The sequence below is a fragment of the Carassius auratus genome, chromosome 13 (assembly GCF_003368295.1).
Source record: "Carassius auratus strain Wakin chromosome 13, ASM336829v1, whole genome shotgun sequence".
Lineage (NCBI taxonomy): Eukaryota > Metazoa > Chordata > Actinopteri > Cypriniformes > Cyprinidae > Carassius > Carassius auratus.
Window position 1 is genome coordinate 6,363,385 of NC_039255.1, and position 21,945 is coordinate 6,385,329.

The 21,945-nt window shown below is 34.8% G+C and overlaps 1 protein-coding gene across 9 annotated transcripts in view; it reads left to right on the forward strand.

Annotated features, from left to right (window-relative positions):
- Positions 1 to 21,945, forward strand: part of LOC113112445 (protocadherin-15-like) — a 171,470-nt gene that overhangs the window by 13,955 nt on the left and 135,570 nt on the right. For 6 of the 9 annotated variants that reach the window (XM_026278027.1, XM_026278032.1, XM_026278029.1 and 3 more), the window contains exon 1: positions 11,404 to 11,494. In XM_026278027.1, the coding sequence (XP_026133812.1) occupies positions 11,404 to 11,494 (91 nt within the window). Of the gene's footprint in view, positions 1 to 11,375; positions 11,495 to 21,945 lie in introns of those variants that run through there. The other 3 variants (XM_026278031.1, XM_026278026.1, XM_026278034.1) reach the window with 1 other exon arrangement.

A 21,945-nucleotide genomic window follows, 5' to 3' on the forward strand; every position in this document is an offset into this window, starting at 1 on the left:
CAAACTGCTGATAAAAACATAAAATAATCAACAAGTAATCCACAAAACTACTGTGAGTTGAAAAGATGTGAGTTTGTAATAAATCCATCATTAAGATATTTTTTACCTTTTTTTTTTTTATTGCTTCCAGCTAAAATAGTAGATAGAGTCCTCTATCCATAATATTGCTTTTTTCCAGTGATAGGTATACACAGATCAAGCACCGTTTACAAGTGAATACAGTCCGAAACTGTTCTAAACAAATATGTGTGCAGATTTTGATATGACAGGACAACAAAGGAAACCTTTTCACTGGAGGAAGCAATATTATTGATTATAGGCTTGTATTTTGGCCAGAAGCAGTGGTTTAATATTAAAAATGTCTTGATGATGGACATTTTTCCTACAAACACACAGGCTAATGCTTCACTAGATGTTGATTGATGGACTGTAGTCATGTGGATTACTTGTGGATTATTATGATGTTTGAGCTCTCATTCTGACAGCACCCATTCACTACAGAGGATCCAATGATAAGCATGTGATGTGATGATACATTTCTTAGTTTGTTCCCATGAAGAAAAAAATTCTAGAGGGTGAGTACATTTTTGGCCAAACTATATTTTACCCCCCCCCCCCCCCCCCCCCCCTAAAAAAAATAAATGTTTGTCATTATTTATCCATGCTCATGTTGTTTCAAACCTTTTTGCTGATATTTTTACTGTGAAATTGTAAATTGTTATTCGGAATGACATAAGTGTTTTTGCATTAAGGCAGGAGGAAGCACAGCATTTTATTTTACCTTTACTGGGAGGTTTCAGTAACGTCTTGTCAGTGTTTGGTGTCTATGACAGGTGATTCAGTGGAAATGAGGCCTGTCGGCACTCAGTTAGCCATCATGTGATCGTTCCTTGGGTGGCTTCTGAAAGCACACTTGGGTGAATGAGTGGCTTCTCTGTGAATTTTAGTCATTTTAAATTATTTAGAAATGCAAAACAGTGTCCTAGCATGACATAGCATCAAAGTGTCTTTGATGAGAGGTTTAGCTTGACAGAACATTTTATGAATAAAAGACTGTCGGACATTGACTGTAATAGGTTTTAGCGCAAGATGTCAGCAATTTCCATTGATTTCTTATTTGCCTGTGACAGTGGAAAAAGCAGGGTGTTATTAGGCAGGTGTGCTTTGCTGATATTATAGTCCACAGTAACGGCAATGGCCTTCTTCCCCTTGATTGCTTTGCTGAAACGTAGTGATGCCAATCACTTTGATCCAATACCCTTCGTCACACGCAAAAAGGGTGAGTCTTTACCCTTGAGTAAAGAAAGAAATGCTCTTGTAGTTTAAACACAATTCATTAGAAATCCAAGCAATGAATTTCTAAACATTACAGCCCATAGGAAAGAAAAATCACAAATATTTTTGACATCTCAGATGTTTTTGCCAATAGCGGTGAGATTATTTGGAGAGAAAATTGAGTCTCCTGCTTTTCAGATTGCACTTGTAATACAAAAACGCAGTCTCCTCAGTTTAAAACAGATCTCAATAATATCTCAAATTGTGTTTTGTTTATGCCAAGATAACAGTCAAAAGTCATGAGATCTCAATATGACCTCAAACATTTCCACATTTATTTTATAGCTTTGTATTATTATTGTATACCACAGCTGTCCAATTAATTTAATTTAATTTAATTTAATTTATGGGTTGCAGGGATGCTGGAGGCTGTCCCATTGTATCAGGCTGTTGGCTGTTTTATATTCTTACTGTATGTGAGTAGTTGTCCAAATAGTTTTTATTTTATTTTATTATCAGGGAGATCTTTACTGAGCATGAGCAAGTGTCATCACTCTAACTTATTTGTAATAGGGCTGGTCCGAATACCATTTTTGAGCATCGAAGCTTTGGTAGTAATCAACACTGTTGTGGTTGGCCAGTTTCAAATCGCACATTTAGCATACTAGAGCCCTGCATTTCAGCCGGGCCGACGGGCCCCGACTTTTCTATGCCCCTCGGGCCAGGCCTTGGGCCTTTTTTAGGCTCCTCCTAATTTTTTGATTTTAGACATCAATCTATTAGTGATGAAAAAATTGCCACGCTGGTGGAAGCATCATAAGACCCTGCTGTCAAGAGTGGCTCTGTTTAGTGTCCTGCCAGCAGCAGCAGAGAGCGTGCATTCTGCAGTCAAATGCACACAATAGGCTAAAGCTTGCTGCAAAACTCCAGCAAATTATGTCAAAGGAAATAGTAAGGAGATATTTGAATTATTTACTAATAAACTAGTGTTTGGTGAGTCCGTGTCGCAAGGAAGAAGATGACGATCCTGACTCACCATCTCTTCATTAGAAGAGCCTTTAGAGAGAAATGCCTCTTTAAGGATTATGAATGTAATGAAAGAGTTTTCGTTTTTGATTTTTTTTTATTTCATTTATTGGTAATTTAAAGCTTTCTATAGATTTTTTTTATCATGTCTGTGAGGCATGTATTCGCTGAGTTTCCAATCATTTTTGTGAAGCACTCCTGCAAATGGAAGAAAGCACATTTGCAGATTAAATTTGTTGATATATGAAAAAAAAAAAAAAAAATGTGATTGTGCTGGTGTCTCCACACTGAAAAAATGGCAATGGGCAGATTGTTCAGTTTGCACAAATGCATTTCGTATTTCCTACATGATTATTTTGTTTCTCATCTAAACATATTTTAGTCTTGTGCCATTTATTTAATGCTGACGAATGTTTAACCTGTTAGAAATAATCTTGTTTAAATAATATAAATTTGTTGTGTTTTCTCTGGAAACTCCGCCCCCTGCAGATACGCAAAGGAAAAACAGTTCGCAATTTTCTCTCTTGCTTTGGATGTGCAAGTTATCGTGGAACGCTAAAGCCTGAAGGTAATTAACATTTTGAACTGAAATGCTATTGAGAATCAGTTTGTAGTCAGTTTTAACGTATTTTCATTGAGGTAAACGTTTTTATGTAAGTTACCTTAACGTTTCTGATTTCATGGAAAGGCAAAAGTTAGTGCAAATGTTTAACAGTAACAGTTACCTGTTTAACATTATGACTTTTATTAACATTTTTCAAATTGTGTACATTCCTTAAGGCATATGTATTCGTATTTTATTCTGTGTATGACAACTAGTTATCTTCAGGGAGGGATGGCACCAAATACTTTTGGGTGGTGTAACGTTAGGGGATATAACGTTACTTAAAGAACGTTTAGGCCTTCTGGCTGAACTATGTATCTTTTAAACTTGATCACAAAGAAAATACTTGTTATTCTCTGTTTATTTCGAATTATCTTTTTAAAAAAGTCATTTCACTTGGCCCCTTAATTGCAACGAATGGAAAAATGCTTTTCGGGGTGGGGGAGGGGATTTTACAGAACGTAATCGACTTAAATTGGGAAATACCAAAACATCACAAAATGCATGCCACACTGAAATTTACTGTCATATTTCAAATCCACACTAAAATCTTATATGCTCTTGTGTTTTATGCTGGAAAATAGTTATTTCCGGTTCGCGAACGAATCGTTCAATTTAATCGGTTCTTAGTGAACCGTTTGAACCAGTTCACCAAATCGAATTGAATCGTTTGAAACGGTTCGCGTCTCCAGTAAGCATTAATCCACCGCTCTCACACTGTATAATGAAAACAGAGCCTTCTCAGCCGCTGCAGCAACAGACGCAACGCGGGAAACTTTCAGCCGCTCCAGCAGAGGACGAAACACGGAAAACTATCAGCAGGGATTTTTGCCGATAACCGACTGTTCCACCAATCAACTATCGGTGCCGATTAATCTGCAAAACTGATAAATCGGTCGACCTCTAATCCCGATGCACTACATCCTCAATTTTCAATTTTACTTCACAAGTGATGTGTGCGTGTACGTGTGTTCACCTATTCGGGAAGTCGCAGTGACATTCCAGTTAAGGTTTCAAGGGAGTAAAGCCTGTTTATGCCATTAGGAAATTAAATTTGGTAAAATAAATGTTTTTAAAATAAATGTTCATTTAAAAGCAGTGCTCATTCATCAGTGTATTATGTTACCATTAGAGATGCACACAAAGCTTGCATTTCAAGGTATATCCCTCTTTGACAGATTTATTTTCAAGATGGAGGCTCAACATGGCTTCCGCCATTAGAACAATTCACTCGTATGTATTTTAAATGGCAACTTACTTATACACTTACGAGAATACTTAATTAGTTGTTTGAATTGTATAAACATTGAGAACATATTATTTTGAAAGAACAAAGTGTTTTTGGTAAAAAAAAAAAAAAAAAAATCAACTTGACCTATTACACAGTGTAGCTTTAATTACACTTGTCTCGACTCCTTCTGCTATTTTATGCTACCACGACAAAGCACATCAGTACATTATTATTGGTATTCTGTAATTATCCATCTGCCTGCCGTAAGGTTGCTGACCACTGCACAATTGGGTATCTTAGATCTAAACTTGTAGGACTACCATCCACAATCCTAGAACTGAGGTCTAACAGTAATTTGTAATCAGTCATCTGTCTTTCTTGGTCTTGTCTGGTTCTCATTATATACAAGTTCACATTTTTCATGATATCTACATTATTAAATGATTGAAATTGCATTAGTTTGAATATTCCCAGAGCAGTTCTGTCGAATCTCATTTTGTCTGTGCATTCTGCAGGATGATGACGAAGCCTTCATCCAAAAATCCACAGAGGAGACCACAGTGGGAATCTACATTCTCAAATTCCGTGACCGATCAGATGACATCGGGATTGCTCTGGAAGGCCAGAACATCTTGCAAGGCTTGGACAACTTTGCGTTAGCTATGGCAATGCTTTTTGGTCTTATGTATGCCTTAAATCTCAACTACCCACCTGAAATGAAAAATACATTTGAGGTACTGCAGAAGATAGTCTTCTGTTTTTTAATAACTTGATACTGTTCGTTTACTTCTGTAGCACATACATAAAAATGAGTTGTACTCTTAAAAGAAATGCATGAATTTGACTTCTTATGATTTTAAAATTGAAAACAAAAATGTCAAGGTATGCTTTTGACAACTTGATATTGTTCACCTTTTCCTGTACACCTGTTTGACAGTGTATTTGTCTTAATGTTTGTTTTGTTGCAGTTATTGTATGGATGGTTATTACTGTTCACCTTTCCACAATATGTTTGTGCATTGTCTTTTACTTGAAGTGATAAATAAATGAAATGAGTAAAGTGATATGAGTACTTATGTGCTGTCATTGTTCATTGACATTTGTTCATGGAATCTAAGCTATTTTTAACTTCAGTCAGCTTATAGTATTCTAAAACGTAATCAGGTTAGTTTTATTTATTGAAACCTCAGCATATATGAATGCAAAATATAAAAATGTCATGTTAGTTTAACAAGCACAAATTATGTATCTTGAACATATATAAATCAAGTTTATTTAACGAACAAATGATGTATTTTGAACATATAAAAATCATGTTCATTTAACAAGCATAAATTATGTATCTTTAACATATAAAAATCATTTCCGTTTAGCAAGCAAAAAATATGTATATTTAACATAAAAATCATGTTCGTTTAACAAGCAAATAAATATGTATTTTGAACATATATAAATCATGTTTATTTAACAAACAAATTATGTATTTATAACATATAAAAATCATGTTAGTTTAACAAGCAAAAATTATGTAGCTTTAACATGTGTAAATCATGTTGCATACACCTAACTTTATTATGTGCAACCGATGTACATATTTTTTTATGTTAATCCAACAGGTTTTTTTTTCAGTGCATGCACAGCGAGCTTTAGCTTAATTCTCCACAAAAACTTGGATATAGCGTGCATTTATTATAGCGCATATAAACATTGTCATATGCTTAAACTGTTTTAGTAAGTATAGGCCTATCTAGATTTTATTTTAGGCAAGTTGTGATGATTTGAGAAGGGTAAATTGTTCATTTCATTGTCTGCCACTTGCCACTTGTTAGTGACTTTAAAATCAGAAACGTATATTTAATGAAAGAAAAATGCTAAATTCTAAATTAACTTAATAAAGAAAAAAAGAAAAAAAAAATAATTTTGCCATTACATACAAAACCAAACTATTTTAATAGCTGGAAGAGTATTATAAGCAGGTTTGGGAGAATGGGGAAAAATAAAAAGGTTTGGGTTGGGTTTGGGCCGGTAATTCAGATAAGCTGTCGGACAAGGGCTAAATTTGAGGTCCGTGCAGGGCTCTACTACAGTTGAGGTCTTTCAGATGAACTGAATCATGACGTTCACTCATGCACTGTGAACCCTGATAAGTTCACAGAATTTAAAAAATATTTTGTAACAGATTACACAAAAACATTTAAGTGATGTTTTTAAATGTTTTAAGTTTACATTAACTTAAAAATGTAATTCCAGTTGCCTTAAATTATCTCAGAGTTATCTTAAATAATTATATTTCTGAACTTATAATTAGGGAGTAATTCACTCATAATTTTATCTATTTTTCAACTCCTTTAATGTGGGAAATACACTCAAAATTAGGCTTTTGTTGTCCATCCTCAGTCTAACCACAGGCTCTACTCTTCACCACAACGGTAACACTACAAATCCAACATAACATGAACTTTTGTAAATTCTAATATAACACAACATTTATGTATTAACTTATGTCCCTCTATGTTAATCTTGTGTAAAAACACACAAAATAACACTTAATTTCTAAATTTATTTTCCTTGTTTTCTGAAGCAAAGCATGCTGGGAACTAGAAAACACAATCATTTTAAGTTCACCTCACTACAACAAATTTTTGAGTTAACAGAACTTATTTAAATTAAATCCAATGAACTTTCGTTATTATTTGAGTGCAATTAACTAATTTAATTTGATTAATTTCACTGTTCGGTTTTACAGTGTGGGGGATTCATATTCAAGCACAAATGAGGACCGTTTTGCGGAGGATGCCAGTTATTCGGTAAAAAAAGAAAAGAATATTAGAATCTCAAAACTGAAAAACTGAATGCCAACCCACCAAACAATATTCGAATAATCAATTATTCTGATCCAGCCAATTTGTATTTGAATAGTTTTTTTTTTTTTTTTTTTTTTTAACCACCATCTGCCCTATACTGATAATTTCACAGACATAACTCATGAGTGTAAGCAATATGTTTAAATTGTGCAAATGCTTTAAATCCCAATAGAAAAATAGCTCTTTCTGTTCAGGGTCAACAAATGATAATTAAATGACCACGTTGTCATTCTGACATCAGTTGTGTGTGTTGTGTAACAGATCAGAGGAAATCTAGATCTATGAGAGTGGGGTTTGAGGGATAACGTTCTGGATGTAAAACGTTTGCTGTCGGGGTTGGTGTTTAGGAACTTCATGTCTGATGGATGATTTTGACAGCAGGACTTTGGATCCTTGCGGAAATCCAGCAGCTTTGTACTTTGATATCAAATGTTACTGTGAAAGATGCATAGACCCTTGATAATAAAGCCCTGCCCAGCCATCTGTGGTCTTCTTAAATAACGCAGGCTGAGAATTTGAAGAGTGTTGTTGAAATAATAGAACATAACAGGCAGCACAATAAGGATGCATTTAAGTGCTGATCAGACTTGCACCGCTCGCTGTTTCTCCAGCAGCAGGACGGGCTGCAGGTTTCAGTCTGCTCTCAAGATGACAGAAGATTATTTAGTCCCTGTGTTGTTTTAAATATGTAGCTAAACAGAGTGAATGCAGTCACGAGGGCTAAGTGTAGTGTAGACCAGCTAGTTAATAGAAAAAAACACCCGCTTCATGAATGAAATGTGAATGATCCATGTCTGCTAAAGAGTGCTCCACTGGCTTTGTTCGGAATGGAATACTAGAGTACTGCTTACAGTATACTTCACTGTATTCACTGATTTTGAACTACTACTGACTATTCTTTCAAACAGTATGTGAATCACTTTATACTGCTTACGAATTGATACACAACGTTTCAGACGGTAGTTTGCTACATTGTTGTCAAATGTCCTCTCTACAATTCATGCATTTCTGACAGTAACAGGATACATTAATTTCTAAGAAAAGCAGGATATTTTACCAAAAGTTATATATATATATATATATATATATATATATATATATATATATATAAATATATATATACATATATAGATTTTATAGATTATATATATATATATATATATATATATATATATATATATATATAGAGAGAGAGAGAGAGAGAGAGAGAGAGAGAGAGAGAGAACAGCATCTTCACTTATAATATCTATAATTGCTTTTTGATTTATTGAGAACCTTGAAAACTAACATGTTATCTAAGGCAGCATTTATGCTGTCAACCACTTCATATTTTGTTGTTGTTGTTGTTGTTGTTGTTTTTTTTGTTTTCTACAGATATCTGGCACATATTGGTTGATTTTGGCATGCAAGTAAGCAAAAACACTTATGAGATCCAATTTTATATTTGGCAGTCAATTTGGATTACTTTCAAATGTGGCTCTAAATCTGATATGCATTTCATATCTGGTCATCTGATGTTCATTTAAACAGTCATCCGTCTGTCCTCTTAATTTGGGATTTTTGGCATCAAGTGATTAATATTAATATATTTATTTAGTTGAAATTAGACACAGAAATTGAATTAAACCTGAAATTTTTAAGCACAAAAACTGAAATTATATATTTTTCTGTGTAACATACTAAAACGATCTTTGTTTTTACAACATTGAAAAATCCTTTGATAAACAACATTGAAAAATGCATTTATTAAAAGTAACATACAATACCTTCAAGTTATACATTTTATCTGTTTGTGCATTCCCCAAATGCAGCCTAAATCATTTTAATCATTTGTTTTATTTATTTTTTTTGTATTTTTTTTCTCTACTAGCTCCACTACAGCATGTCTGTTTCTCAGTTGGTTTCTGTGGGTTGTAATGTGTGTCATTCCATAATAATTCCATAATGAAACAGTCACCACAGTCGTTTCACACTGCAGCTGTCCCTCCTTTTCACAGATAAACGTGCAAGGAATCGAAAAGTGAAGGGAATACATATAGAGGAAAGTTTGTAGTATAGATACAGATTCCAGCATGTCTTAAGGGTCCTTATAGCAGCCGGGGAAAGTGGTGTCTGTTGCCATGACTGTTAATGAGGCTTAGAAAGGACTCTGAGCTTGAGACTGTGTGTATTATACTTTGATTAAAGGATAGAGATAGGGAAGGAAAAATGCATGTTGAGAGCAAATGATGAATCATTTCTCATAGAGAAGAAAGGCAGAGAGATGTCCTCCATGTCTGAACGACCTGCTTCTGAGAGTGTGCTTTCACAAATGCAAAAGCTGTTTGAGATGGGTAATTGTGTCTTGGTAGCTCAGAGTTTATTATTAAAATCTCCTATTTCATCTTGTATCTGCAACATGTGAAGACATGCATATTCATTTCGGTGGCCATTTAAAGTTGCAGTATTCACACTTAATTTGAATATATATATATATATATATATATATATATATATATATATATATATATATATATATATATATATATATATATATATATATATAAATACAAACCCTAACCCTAAGTCTAAAATGTGCATATGCATTTTTTTGTGTGTATCATATTTGCTTCATCAGGCTTTGATCCTGTTGCTGACATTTATATTTATATAAGTAAGATGAAATGTTTATAGCTTGTAATGTAAATCAATGAGGTCTTTATAAAAGTATAGCTGACTACTTTCAGAAAAGGCATATAATTATCAGTTGTCACTCTACATCTCCAAAAAAAAACGTTTTAATAAGATGATGTTTACAGTAAATGCTTAGTTTTATGAAAACAGTAAAATATAGTTTAATCATTTGACAAACACTTTTATGCATATCAAAATATGCATATATTTGATTGACCTTGCATCCGTATACAGTACATAACCATACATCTTATGTTGGTCCCATGTGAGGACCCTTGAGGATGCAGCTGTTTCACTGGCAATGGCACCACTTATTTTTTGATCAGAAAATGCACTGACATATCTAGTTACTTTTGGTATTTCAGTGAAAATCTAAAGTGTCATGTTCAGTACGAAATATTTACACATGTAAAATTCTCTCAGTTCACCCGTCATTGCCAGAAAGTTAATTTTGGACCTTGCTTACACTCCTCAAACCTCCACATCAAAGCAAAGAACATGAATGACATTGTTAGCAAGTTCTTTAACCCCTCCTTGTTGTGTATTGTCACAGTTGCTGAGCACTCTGTGGAAATGTTAAAGTGGGAACTATCATTTTCACCCATCAGGCTCCAGAGACTTGCTTGCGTTCTTTTGGGAATAGAGAATCTGACTGTGGTGTCGACGTGGTCTGATGTTGTATTTAGATGACTGTGTTGACGCACATCACCGTTTGGTTTTAAAGCCATTTCAGCGGCTTATATGGCTGCCGCAGGCACATCGTAGAGATAGTGATTGTGAAAACAGGTGACAGATCAAATGGAGACACTTGTTTTGTAAGTTTATCTCAACTTCAACCTCGGCATGTAGGCAGAAACTGTTGAGACAGCCAGCCTCACGACAGGAGACACACACACACACACACACACACACGCACAAATGTATGCTTTAATCCCATGTGTATATTTGTACAAAGTCAAGTTATATCTGTCCTTGTGCATCAAACCCTTACAAAGCAAAGTAGATTAAAACTGTATTTCTGAGAATGACATCATAATGAGAATTGTTTTCCAGTGCTCAGACCCAGGGTCCAAATGGTGGGTAAACTGAGAAAATATATCAGCTAGATTATAGAGTATTTATTACAATTATATTTTATTTATTTTTTCTATACATTTATATGCAAAAACAAATGAAGGCAAAGTCAAACTTTGCCTTCATTATGTATTTTAGCTACTTTTGAGATTTACTGAGACTTCATTTTTAAAATATTTCATTATCTTTATTTATGACATTTTATTTACAAGCATTTATTTATGAGACTTTTTTTTACATTTACATTTAACTTTTTATCTTTAACTATGACTTAAAATAATCATAAACCATGTCAATATTTAATATGTGAAAATGATTTTGATGGTCCCTCAATTCTGACATTATTTTTGCTTCAATCAATTGTTTTGCTCCCATACTTTTTCTTCTAAAAGTCTCTGTACTCGGAGACAACAGTCATTTAAAAATTAACCACTGTTATTAAGAGAGAGAGAGAGAGAGAGCTTGCTTCAAGTGTGCTTTAGCTTCCACTTTCGGCACAAACAATCAGATATGGGCCTAATAGCGAACATTTGTCTAGGTTAATTTCTAGATTAATATAGTGAAAATACATTTTTATTTTATTTATTAATTAATAAATTAATAAAACCATCTCTTTGTTTTTCTGCAGGTGGGTTGGCAGTAGGCAGTAATTGAAGATGAGGAGGCGCTGGTGGCGATCGAGCTGTCTGAGGTTGGCGATTGGCTTGCTTGTTATCATCACCCAAATTTCGGCTCAAAACACAGAGGGTGAGACTCAAAGTTCTGTCCATTATTCGTTTCCTGTCACTAACACGAGAGATTTTATTTACCACTTTTGGAAAATAAACCTTGCACCTTTTTTCCAGAACCATAACTTTCGATTTCATTGCTGGAGTTGAGAAATGGGTTGATGTTACAGCCAAGCTTTTATGCTCTGAGCGAAGTCAGGGAGATAACTGTATCTCTCTCTATCTCTGTGTGGCAGCGTCCCTGCATCTCTGCGTCTTCTCTGCACACCGTCATTACCGAAGCAGCCAGATACAGCTCTCCAAACTGAGCGTCTGATGATGTATGAATTATACCATCATATCTGCCAAAGACAAACTGACATCCGTAATAAAAATCTCAAAACCGAGAGGCTGAGTGGAAGTAGAGGCAAATAAATTGTGGCTATTGTCAGACTGTTCAGATTAGTGGTTGAGGATAACAGATTGGTGGGTGTCTATAGTTGACATTTTCAGATATCCTTGTCTGTTCAAGCAGCGTTTATTGTTATGGATTTTTGTATGATTTGAAGAGTGCAGTGAGGATGTTATGTGCAGGACTGTGTGGTATAAATGAGTATAACGTGTGAAAATCTGCCAAACTCTTTGTGCCACAGAATATCCATGATGCAATTTCTTACAACAGTCTGAAAACTGTAGCAAACGGGGTTTCCAGTGTTGTGAGCTTCATTAATTTTAATGGGAGTTTTTTAGATTTGGTGTGTTGTCTTGTGTGTCTGGTATAGACATAGCAGAACCGAATGTTGTTTTTGGTTGTCAAGCAATGTCGCATCTTGTCTCATTAATATAGATGTGTACAGCTGTGCATGATATCTATTAATTGGCTTAAGATTATTTGTGATTCATCGTATTCAAATTTCAAACTTGGTTCAAAACCTGACAATCCTAGGTGAACTTAAATGAAAAATCTAATTCAAGATGGCAAAATGGAATAAAAAGACATCCAATCTGATGTAAAATCTAAAAACTTTAATCTATTCATGTGAGCTATGTATTTGTTGTGTTTCTCAAAGGGATAGTTCACCCAAAAACATTTGCTGAAAATGTACTCACCCTCTGAGTTTGTTTCTTCGTTATAACAGATTTGGAGAAATTTAGCATTATATCACTTGTTAAAAATGGATTCTCTGTAGTAAATGGGTGCCGCCAATATGAGAGTCCAAACAGCTGATGAAATGATTGAAATGAAATTGAATCCACCAAATCAGCTTATCTTTGCAAAATGGCACAGCTACTTAAATCTTAGCTTCTTAATTCATTCAATCAAGCATCATATTATGTTAAAGTGGTCATATGATGCAATTTAAATTTGTAATTTTTGTTTTGTTTTACAAGCTCTAAGTTCATAAAGAAGATCTGTAAAGTTGCAAAGACTAAAGTCTCAAATACAAAGAGATATTATTTATAAAAGTTAAGAGTCAACCACGCCTGCCTAAAATGGCTCACATGTCTATGTCACGATGTGGGAAGATTTGCATAACGCCGCCCAAAATGTTCACACAAAGAAAGAAGGTGTGACTTTTTTCTTGCTGTTTCTCCTGGCGCCATGTTGTGGAGACTAATTTGTTTGGCGTTCCGAAAGAGGACAAAACTAAAAATCAGTGGTTAAGTTGTAATAACAACACTGTTCCGGAACTGTTCGACCCAAATATTCAGATGTGTGCAGCGCATTTTGCGGAGGACAAGGACTGTTTCCTGTGAGAGTAGCTTAAAATGCCTGTGTCTGTTTCTTTAAAGTGGGGCAATTCCAACTTTGCAAGGACAGTCTGGTGCTTCTGACTCACAGGCTGTAAGTATGTTTTCATATGTAAAGGATTTGCCACTGATGATTCAAACATACGTTTTGAGCAGTGTAGAATAACGCTAGAGCTTTTTGTTTGTTGTTTCTTCGTTCACAAATGCAGACATGGTTTTATGTTTACGTGGCACAATAGGCAGCGTAATTCGTAAAAAGACAGTATAAGCTATTATAATCAGTAATTATGTCCCCACTGAATGCAACAAATGCCTCATTTGTAATGGGTTTTATTGGTTTTGTCTTCTCCTATAATAGTAATTATTATTAAAAGATAATACTATTACTAATTATACTGCTATTCTAACATATACAACTCACTAAGGATTGATGAGTTGCTGGGTTCATGAATATTATTCACGCTGTCTGCATTCGCAATAACTGATTTGCTGAAATCAAAACGTGGAAGGTAATAGATGAGTAACAACCAATGAGATTGCCATTTGCGCATTAGTTCCGCCTATATTCTGCTTGTTCTTAAAGCTGAATAATTCTAAATGAGCTTTGTTATTTTGACAAGACAATAAAACAAAGAATATTGTTTATGTGGCGTGTCGATTCAGTGTGGTATGTAAGTCTCTCGCTCTCTCTCTCTGCGTATTGGAGAAACACATCATCATCAGCAAAGTGATGCAAAGCCAGACGTCACCTTCATACTAGAGTTTACTGTGCATCAAAAACAACAGCGCTGCACATCTAATTGAGCTGAATTGAAATAGTACAGATCGCTAGATGGAGAGTGAAACTCTTGACTCTGAAATGCTCAGTCAGTGTTCAGAGAGTGAAAATGATCTATGCTAAACTTGTAATTACCCTCTAATATACACACTGGTGAGTAAAATGTAATATTTTATTAGCCATTGGCTAACTATAGACATAATTTTGTCATCCAGAGTAAGATTTAGTCACAAATGTGCGAGGATTTATTCGCAATGTAGAGGGTTGCATTAGGATTTTTTACTTTTAATAGCTGCTCCTGGCTAAAATATGAATCCTCTATTTATCATATAATAGTTATCTTGTCTGTATCAGAAGAGAAATATGCACAGATCAAGCACCATTTACAAGCGAAAACAATTCTAAACAAATATGGGTGTGGATTTTGATGTGAGAGGACAACAGGGAGGAAACATAACAAAGGGTTAACGACTCATATTTTGGCCTGAAGAGATGGTTTAAAGTTAAAATGGTGATTTCTGAGAAATACTGTGAAAAACAGCCAATACCAGTGGCGGATCCTGCCAGTTCTCTTAGGGGGGGCAAATGTTTGCTCAATTAATGAGGAAAGGTCACCCATTCAATTGATAAATGAATGGCTAGTTAAAGATGTAAAGGGAACTGACCTACTATAGTATTAATTTAAAATAAACTGACATTAGGAATCAATCTCTTGTTCTCCATATGTCCATATGTCTCTCATATCTCATTATGTTTCTATATGAGTGTTAATGGCAGCAAATGAAGACAGGATGTGGTTAAAAAAAAAAAAATAGATTTCGATTTCAGTTTAGTAAGAAATAATTCACATAATTATTGTATTTTTAAAAAGTCACATAAATCACTGTTTACACAACTCACGTATATTACACTGCTCATTTAAAAGAAAGTAAAAAGTCGTGACATTTTGCCAAGTATGGTAAAACATACTCGGAATTGGTGCTCTGCATTTAACCCATCCAAGTGCACACACACACAGCAGTAAGAAGTGAACACACTCCCGGAGCAGTGGGCAGCTATAGATCCAGCGCATGTAGCTTTTCACTTCATAGCACATTAATTGATGGACTGAAGGTTTGTTGATTATTTGTGGATTATTGTGATGTTTTTATCAGCTGTTTGAACTCTAGTTCTGATGGCACCCATTCACTGCAGAGAATCCATTGGTTAACAAGTGATGTAATGCTACATTTCTCCAAATAAATCTTGGATGGCCTGAGTACATTTTCAGCAAATGTTATTTTTTTGGAGAGCTATTCCTTTAAGGCCCTTACACTTGATTTGTAAACAGGTTTCACCACAAGTGTCAGGCACCATTTTCACCTCCTTCAAAAATGCTGGAGTTCCAAGAAAGTGCAGTTTTTCTGAGATGCAACAATGTGGGACTTGTGCACAAAAAGTCCTGCCAATGGCTTTGATGCATCATAGAAAGGAAAAAGGATCTGTCATCTTGTTATTATTTATTTTTAAATCAGTGCAACATACCAATGTTGGCAATTACATGTTGCAGACAAGATACGCCTAACAAAGGTCAGATGGCAGTAAACAAAGGATGTGAAAGCATTAAAAATAAAACAAATAAGGTAAATATAGATGAATAAAAGGAAATTATGAGGCATTCAAGATTTCCTTATAAGTCTGACAGTTTTTAACTTTTTTTATTACTGCTTTGTGCATTAAAACACAGCATTAGTGTGGCTAAATTATGTGTCAGCCACATTTACATTTATTCATTCATTTAGTCATTTATTTAATTTTGACATGCTGTTTTTTTGTTTGTTTGTAGTTTATAATGTACAGTAGCTAGACAATTTTTCAAAAGGGCACTTTGATAGTTGAACTACTTGACATAATGAGTAGCTTTTATTTTTGCAAGCTACGGCATCAAAGCGGACACTTCTTAGACGGTAGATGACTTCATAGAGATTGATAGTGCACTAGAGATTGTAACGGATCCACTTTCTTTGGCTCCTGTCCATGTCGGCTGTCTTTCAGCTGTTGTGTGCCTATATTTCTTTCTTTTTGTTTATTTGTACTTTGAAGAATCTCAGAGTATGTATGTAACATTTAAAAGTAGATCGAGAAATCTGGGTCTCCATCTAAAAAGATGAGCTGGATATCAACTCCACCTATTTCATCTTGTCACTGTAATTAAACTCTGCTGGATATCTGCTGCTAGGTGAAACATTAGAGTCAGCCTGCAGGTGCACTTTGAGAGTAGAGTCAGTCTTCTCTGTCTAATTGAGAGGTAGGAGGAAATGTTTCTCAAGTCTCATGCCATCAGAATAAAACGGCGGGCTGTTATTTTAAAAAATACACGGAATGTAATTACACTGAGCTGCTCCTGGAAAGGATCTATTCAATGCTGCAAGCTGCCCGCTGTATATGGCCTACTAACACTGTATCTACACCTGATGTGTATGGTGCGTTGCAGTGTGAAGAAGTCCAGTACTTTACTACTGAAAGACTATTCTACCCAATTTATATTCCCCAATCGTTAGAAACATCTAAACAAAATCTGTGAATTTTATTTGCTTTTTAATTAGAGTCTGATGGCAATATCAAAACCAACTAATAAAATTAAAATAGGAATAAAAAATATGAAGTTATTTTGTTAGCCTTAAGTCCATACAGAGTTTTTTTTATGCCAGTGTAACAGTAACAGTCTAACAGTAAAATTACTGAAATATTATTACAATTTAAAATAACTGTTTTATAAATGAATTTGTTTTCAAATGTAATTTAATACTGTGATTCAAGGCTAAATTCTCAGCATCATTACTCCAGTCTTCAGTCAGTGTCACATGATCCTTCAGAAATCATTCTAATATTCTGATTTGCTGCTCAGGAAACACACTCACACACACACGCACACACACACACACACACACATATATATATATATATATATATATATATATATATATATATATATATATATATGAATGCATCCTTGCTGAAGAGGAGTATAAATAAAGTAAAAAAAAAAAAAAAAAACTAACACCTTAAAAAAAAGAGCATGATGGAGGGAGACAGAACGGTTTTTGAAAATGAATGACAAGTCTAAGTTTTTTTGGTGGATTTTGCTATTCATTCAAGCTCAATAGAAATAAATTAATGGTTTCTTAGTCTGTCTGATATCTTCAGTAGCTAGAGGTTTCTAATATTGTGTGCCACTACAAAACAATTGCCAGTTAAATTCAGGCAAAGTCAGTTCTTTGCTCTGCCAAATAACCTAAATCCTTTCTATAGTGCTCAGATACACATAATAACTCAACAGAGACATTCAAGTCATACAGATGTGTCGGTGTGGTTGTGCTGTAAAATAAGCAGAGTAATGGTTTTCTTGGGTGTTGGAGGTGAAATTAGTTTGGTCACATTCAGTCGCTCACTAACAAAACCCTGCATGTCCTCTTATCAACACGGTGACAAGAGAGCCCTTTTCGAGGTCCAATCTCCCATCATCTGTGAAGAGAGTGTATCAAATCAGTTTTTCCCTCCTTCTGTTTATCTCTCGTTGTGCCCGTCTCCTTCTCTCTTTTACACTTGGTGTTATATTGGTGTGGTTTTATTATTATAGTTGCTCTTATCTGTTTATCACCTACGTCTCCACTTTTGTCATCCTGCTGTACCTATCTGTCTTTGATGCTGTGTCTCAATGCATGCTGGGAGCTGGTGAGGCATCGAGCTTTGTGATCTCTGGCTCTTCATTTTTACTTTGCCTGTTGATCTATTTATTTTTAATTTCTCAGTAACATCCTCTCTCTCCCTTAAGAAGTGTTGTCTATGATTGATTTTGTCTCCTAGCTGGAGAGTATGGTGTTATGCCAAAAATCTTATTTCATGGTACAGTGTGAGTCATTTTATATAACAAATATGGTTATTTTTTGTGAAAATTCAACAAACCATTTTTATTTTATGATAAATGATATTTTATGAAGTATTATGATAAATATATACTCTTTTAAGTATCAAGATACTCTTGGAGTTTTTTATATTTTATATTTTATTTTCATAAAGTGTTAGTAATTTTGTTTTGTGTTTTTGTCATTATGTCTGTATAGCTCTTTTTCATTTTATTTGTTTTTTTAGAACTTTAAGATACACTTATTGAAATTATGACACTCTGTCTAGCTAAACAATAGCTAAATTAATATACATTTAAGATTTTTACTGTTTTTTAATATTTTAATTTTATTTGAGTTTTGGCTTTAGTTAAAATAATAACCCTGTAACAAAGGTTATTATATTAAATAACCATAAAGTAATGCCTATATTTGGATTGTCCTGTGAATTAAATGATTTGCTAATTAAATAATACTTCAAAACCAACCCTTATTTTTTTTTTAAAAACATTTAACGGTACTCTATTTTTAGAATTGAAGGAGGCAACAAAATTAAAATGTTATTCACAACAAATAAATTAAGTTAAATTGTATATGGGTTAGTTTGTCAAAAAACCCAACATTTTTTTCGTAATTTACTTACCCTCAATTTCTTCCAGACCTGTAGGCGTTTTATCTTATGTTGAGCACAAAATGAAATTTTTTTGAAAAATATTTGTAACCAAAGAATTGACAGAAGCCATTGACTTCCATAATATGCAACAAAAATACTATAAATGTCAGTGGCTCCCAGTTTGGTTGCCAACATTTTTCAAAATATCTTCTTTTGTGTTTAGCAGAAGAAAAAACATACAGGTTTAGAACAATTTGAGGGTGAGTAAATGATGACATGTTTCTCAAGAAACATAAATAGATACATTTTGTGAGGTGCTGACACTATTCACGTTTTGTTTTTACTTTTTTTTTCTCAGGGTCTACAAGATTTCCCTAAAGTCACTTACAGGATTAGTTTTGGGAAGCAATCATGACATTGCATGACCCCCCCTACCCCCCCCCAAAAAAAATATTGAGAAGCAATGATCTGTTAGATGTATACTGATAATGGCTGGAATATCCTCTTGATCTGATTATGGGAAGTGTTGCCTGACTGTAGAAGAGTTTGCAGTCCTTGCACATCTTGGGTGATGTTTTGCTCAACTGATGTTAGAGGAGCTGCAGGTTGTGTCGCCTTTTATGCCAATGGATGCACTTGTTAACTGTTTCAGTGAAATGTTCCAATTTCCTGAGTCGGTGATAAAAGGCTTCAGCTATAAAGATTTCAGAGATGGGCTTTCAGCAGATTAGGTAGAAAGGTGTATTAGAGGACACTGGGATTCCCTGGGAAAATGACCTAAGGAAAAAGGAAGTTGGACACTTTCCATGGGATATGTGTTGTGACTATTGGACTATGGGCATGTAAATAAACTCCTGTAAAGTTTAACCTCAAACTAGTACAAGTTTGCTTAAATTGAACTATGTCTACTTAATATTATGAACTTTGAATATGGGCAATTAAAAATATTTACACAAACTAAAATATACATAGAATTACAGTATATATGGTCTGATTATTGATTGCTGATGAAAGCGCTGCTCAGTGAATTTGTTGGCTGCATCTCACAAGCTGTTGTTGAAAGTAAAAATAACTTCCTTGTTTACAACCCTGTCTCAAGCTCTTTCAACATAAAAGTCGTTTTTCTCTTGTCACCATCTAATGATGGAACAATGCAACTAAAATCATCATCCCAAACACAAGCACAAAGTTTCTCAATAATAATAAATACTATTTTGATGTACTACTATTCATATAAAATAAACAACAACAACAGCCATAATAAAAGTTGTTAGGCAATTCAGTGTTCAGCTCTTTGATATAGGGCCTACTGCATTGAATTTCCATAAAATATAACGTGACGATATTTTGCCCTCAACGAAAACTATTTGCTATTAAACAAATAATAGATTAATGAGACCAAAGACTGCCTGTTCGAACTACCCAAAACAAATTATATCTCATGTTTAACTACTATAGCGACATCAAAGTCAGAGACAGATTCCAGAAGATCTGGCTGAGGTGAGGCTACTCTCGTCGGATTCATAAGCGCTGACCTGCCGCTGACGCCCTGGAGCTCACAACTCTGAAAACATCGAAGCAAATTTTCAAATAGACATTATCTTTAACACACCACATATTTGAAGTCTAAACATGTACATTCTGGCCTAAACAAAACTCTTAAAACTGCATTCCGTGACACAAAAACAGTATTATTTATAAAATTATAGTGGATTAGGGCGTCCACCATGACACTCGGTGTGAGAAAATCTGCAAGTGGAGTGATACAAATGGCTCTGTTATTTCGCTTTCCTCTCAGCCAATCAAATTTTGGGACCAGAAAGCACTGTTATATGTCTTATGTACATATAATATACATATATATATTAGTGCTGTCAAAATTAGCGCGTTAACGCATTCGGTTAATTTGAAATATTTAACGCGTTAAAAAAAAATAACGCAATTAACGCGGTTGCAGTTTTTTTTATTTCCAGTTGTGGCCTATGTGTGTTCAACGTGCAAAGAAATATGGATAAGACCAAGGAAGGACTTTTAGACGGAAAGTTTCAGTATAAAACTTTACTCTTCAGTCTGCCACAAGAAACATTACTCTTCATTCAGTCTGCCACAAGAAACAGCAACATTAAAATCATGAACTCAAATGTCATTGTTTTAAAAAAAAAAAAAACAATGACTGTAACAGTGCGTAAATCAGACCTTTCTGTAACGCTAACGTTAATAAGCTTAGACGAAAATAACGAAATAATTGTGTAGCGGAGTATTTTTTGTACACAGTGCCGCGAACTGTCAATCACTCCTGAACGCGTGCATCACTGTCCTCCTCGCAGCTGCAGCAACTTGCGCTCTCTCTCTTCATCAAGCTTTAAAACAAAAAGGGGACAAAAAGATCATATTGTCTTTGTGCATAGGCTATAGATTAATTCGATAAATGAATATCTAAATTTGTGCCTTGCCGTCTACGGTATTTTTTTAGAACTTAGAAAAAAGATGCTGCAGCCAATGAACAGCCAGCGGGGGCTGCAGGACGACACAACCTCCGCAGACAGTTTTTAATGTTTATCAAACAATAAATACTCAAGATTTTGCTTTAGTATAACTCACAACGAGTTTCACACACCTTCTCCGGCCACGTTGAGTTGTTGACACTTAACAGTGGGAAAAGCGACACATGCGCTATTCACTTGTATAACTTAAGGGTGAATGGGTAATGTAGTTTCTGCCCTGGGTGGGATGAATTAGGAAGCTTGCATTGTGAAGGGCGCTCTGAAAATCGGCAGTGCAGGTAAAAGATTAAAACCTCTATTAAAACAGATGTCCAAATGAGCGAACCGGTACGCTACAAGCACGTTCTGGGCACACGGAGAGGTGGCGGTACGCTCAAGAGCTATATTTGGAAGTGGCGGTACTGAGTACCAGTGCATACCGGCCACTTAAAGCACTGGCAATGACTATACTTTGGAATTTTTTTGCAGTCCACTTAGAATTCAACATGGAAATCATTTTTGTTTTTTATTGGCATTGATTGTTTTGAAATTCAAATGGTACTTACATGCCTGTGTTTTTATTTCTGTAATAAATATGGCTTTCAAGCCAACAGTTAATTTGGAGGATATTGATGGTTTATTGCAGGTAGAGATAGCACGATAGAGATAGGTTGCAGGTAGAGATAGGTTGGAGAGAGCACGTCATGGTTGCTTAGCAAAGGCAGAAGCCTCAGGTGCGCTTCTGCCCGAGCGCTTTGGAAAGAAGGAGAAAGCGGCGCGACTAGCGTTTTCCACGCGTTTTTAGGTGCGATATGTGAACGGCCCCTAAGAATTTTTTTGTTCAGATTCTCCAGTACAAGGTTGTTTGCAAATGTTTAGTCGTAAAAGCTGATAACATTGCTTTTAACAGTTAACATTTAAAGCTTTACAAACATGTTATGTTATCAGTTTGTCGTTTACCAGTTCATAATTCAGACTTGC